At 35.3% G+C, this 1482-nt stretch overlaps 1 protein-coding gene across 1 annotated transcript; it reads right to left on the bottom strand.

The window, feature by feature from the left end:
* Window positions 1–25: 25 nt before the first annotated feature.
* LOC121965279 (sodium/hydrogen exchanger 2-like) lies at window positions 26–341 on the bottom strand. Its single transcript, XM_042515435.1, has one exon. It carries the CDS (start codon window positions 302–304, stop codon window positions 62–64), a length of 243 nt encoding a protein of 80 aa, XP_042371369.1. The 5' UTR covers window positions 305–341; the 3' UTR covers window positions 26–61.
* Between the last annotated feature and the right edge of the window lie 1141 nt (window positions 342–1482).

Here is a 1482-nt window from a genome sequence, read left to right as displayed (position 1 = left end):
ACCACTGCTTGTTGTGTGCAGGTTATTAAGTGTTTTGTCGACATTTTTGTTCGGCCTTAACTTACGCCAACACGCTGGAGATGGCGAAACACTCGGCCACCAGGTACGCCAGGTAGCTGTACATGAAGACAAAGAGAGGCTCTATCTGACGGACGTTGTGGGTGAAGCGTGTGGTAAAAGCAGCCGCAATCCCAAACAAGACCCCAAAAAGGATGCCTCCGGCCGCCACCACAAAGAACCTCGCCACTCCCAAAAACACATCAGTGGACTCCACCACGGGCATGTCGGCCAGGAAGGAAAACATGGTGTATAGCGCCTGGAGGGAGGGAGAGACAGATTAAGAAGAGTGAGGTTAGATGAAGAGTTAATAACATGGAAACTGCGGTTCACACACAAACGTGGTCAAGCAGGTCGAACCACTCAAACACTCCCAGGAATCTGCTCCCGTCAAACTGCTGCTTCAAGCTGTTTGAGGTCAGACCAAAAGTCGTGTGCTGACATGATTTCTATCACTGACATGTTCAATGTTTACGACTTTTCTTTCAGAGTCAAAAAATCAGCGCCAAGAAGTGTTGAGCAAAGCTGACTGGCGCCAAAGAAAAAGGCGGGCTTTATTCAGGGTCGACGTTTCCATTCAACAATGTGGAACTGGCCAAACGAGACCGAGAGACACACGTCCACGCTGTGTCCTCCCCGCAGGCAAGTCAGACACTTTCACAAACATACTCGACCCCACGGACAAAAGAGATCTTAAAACACATATGACAAAGATATTTCTAAAAATGATGTTAAAAGCTGCATAACATAATTTTATGAGGAATCAATTGTGTTCGTTGTTATGGTAATTAAGTATATAACACATTAAAATTTTGAAATAATAATGGTCAAATATTTGTTGGACACATTTTTTTATTTTTTATTTTTTTTACTAGTAATCAAATGTGTGTTTATAATTATGGTGATGCAAAAAAAATTGCAATAACATAATTTTATGAGAAATTTACTGAGCTTAGAATTATGGTAATTAAGTATATCATACTTTAAAATAATGTGAAAAAATAGTTGCAAAAACGCAATTTTATGGGAAATCAGCTGTGTTTATAATTATGGTAATTAAGTATATAACACACTAAAATTCCTTTTAAATAATAATATTTTTTTGGAACAATTTCACTAACAACTTAAAAACATGTTCATAATTATGGTAACAGTACATAGAAATTAAAAAATAAAATAGAATAATTATAAAAACAAAACATGTAATTTATGAGGAATCCACTGTGATTATAATTATAGTAATTAAAAATATAACACATTAAAATTCTTTTTAAATAATGTGGAAAAATTTGTTGGACTAATTTAATTTTTATGAGTAATCAACTTAAAAATGTGTGTTCATAATTATGGTAAATAAAAAAAACATAAAATTTGTTTCAAATAAAGTTTGAAAGGAATTTTCCAAGTTTTGTGGTATTTCAAAAT

The sequence above is a fragment of the Plectropomus leopardus genome, unplaced genomic scaffold (assembly GCF_008729295.1).
Source record: "Plectropomus leopardus isolate mb unplaced genomic scaffold, YSFRI_Pleo_2.0 unplaced_scaffold19355, whole genome shotgun sequence".
NCBI classification, from domain to species: domain Eukaryota; kingdom Metazoa; phylum Chordata; class Actinopteri; order Perciformes; family Serranidae; genus Plectropomus; species Plectropomus leopardus.
The sequence above is the reverse complement of the archived record's forward strand: the minus strand, read 5'-3'. Positions and strand labels throughout refer to the sequence as shown.

What these genes read in the sequence shown, in the direction of transcription:
- LOC121965279 (XM_042515435.1), bottom strand. Translation starts at nt 304, where the DNA reads ATGTTTTCCTTCCTGGCCGACATGCCCGTGGTGGAGTCCACTGATGTG.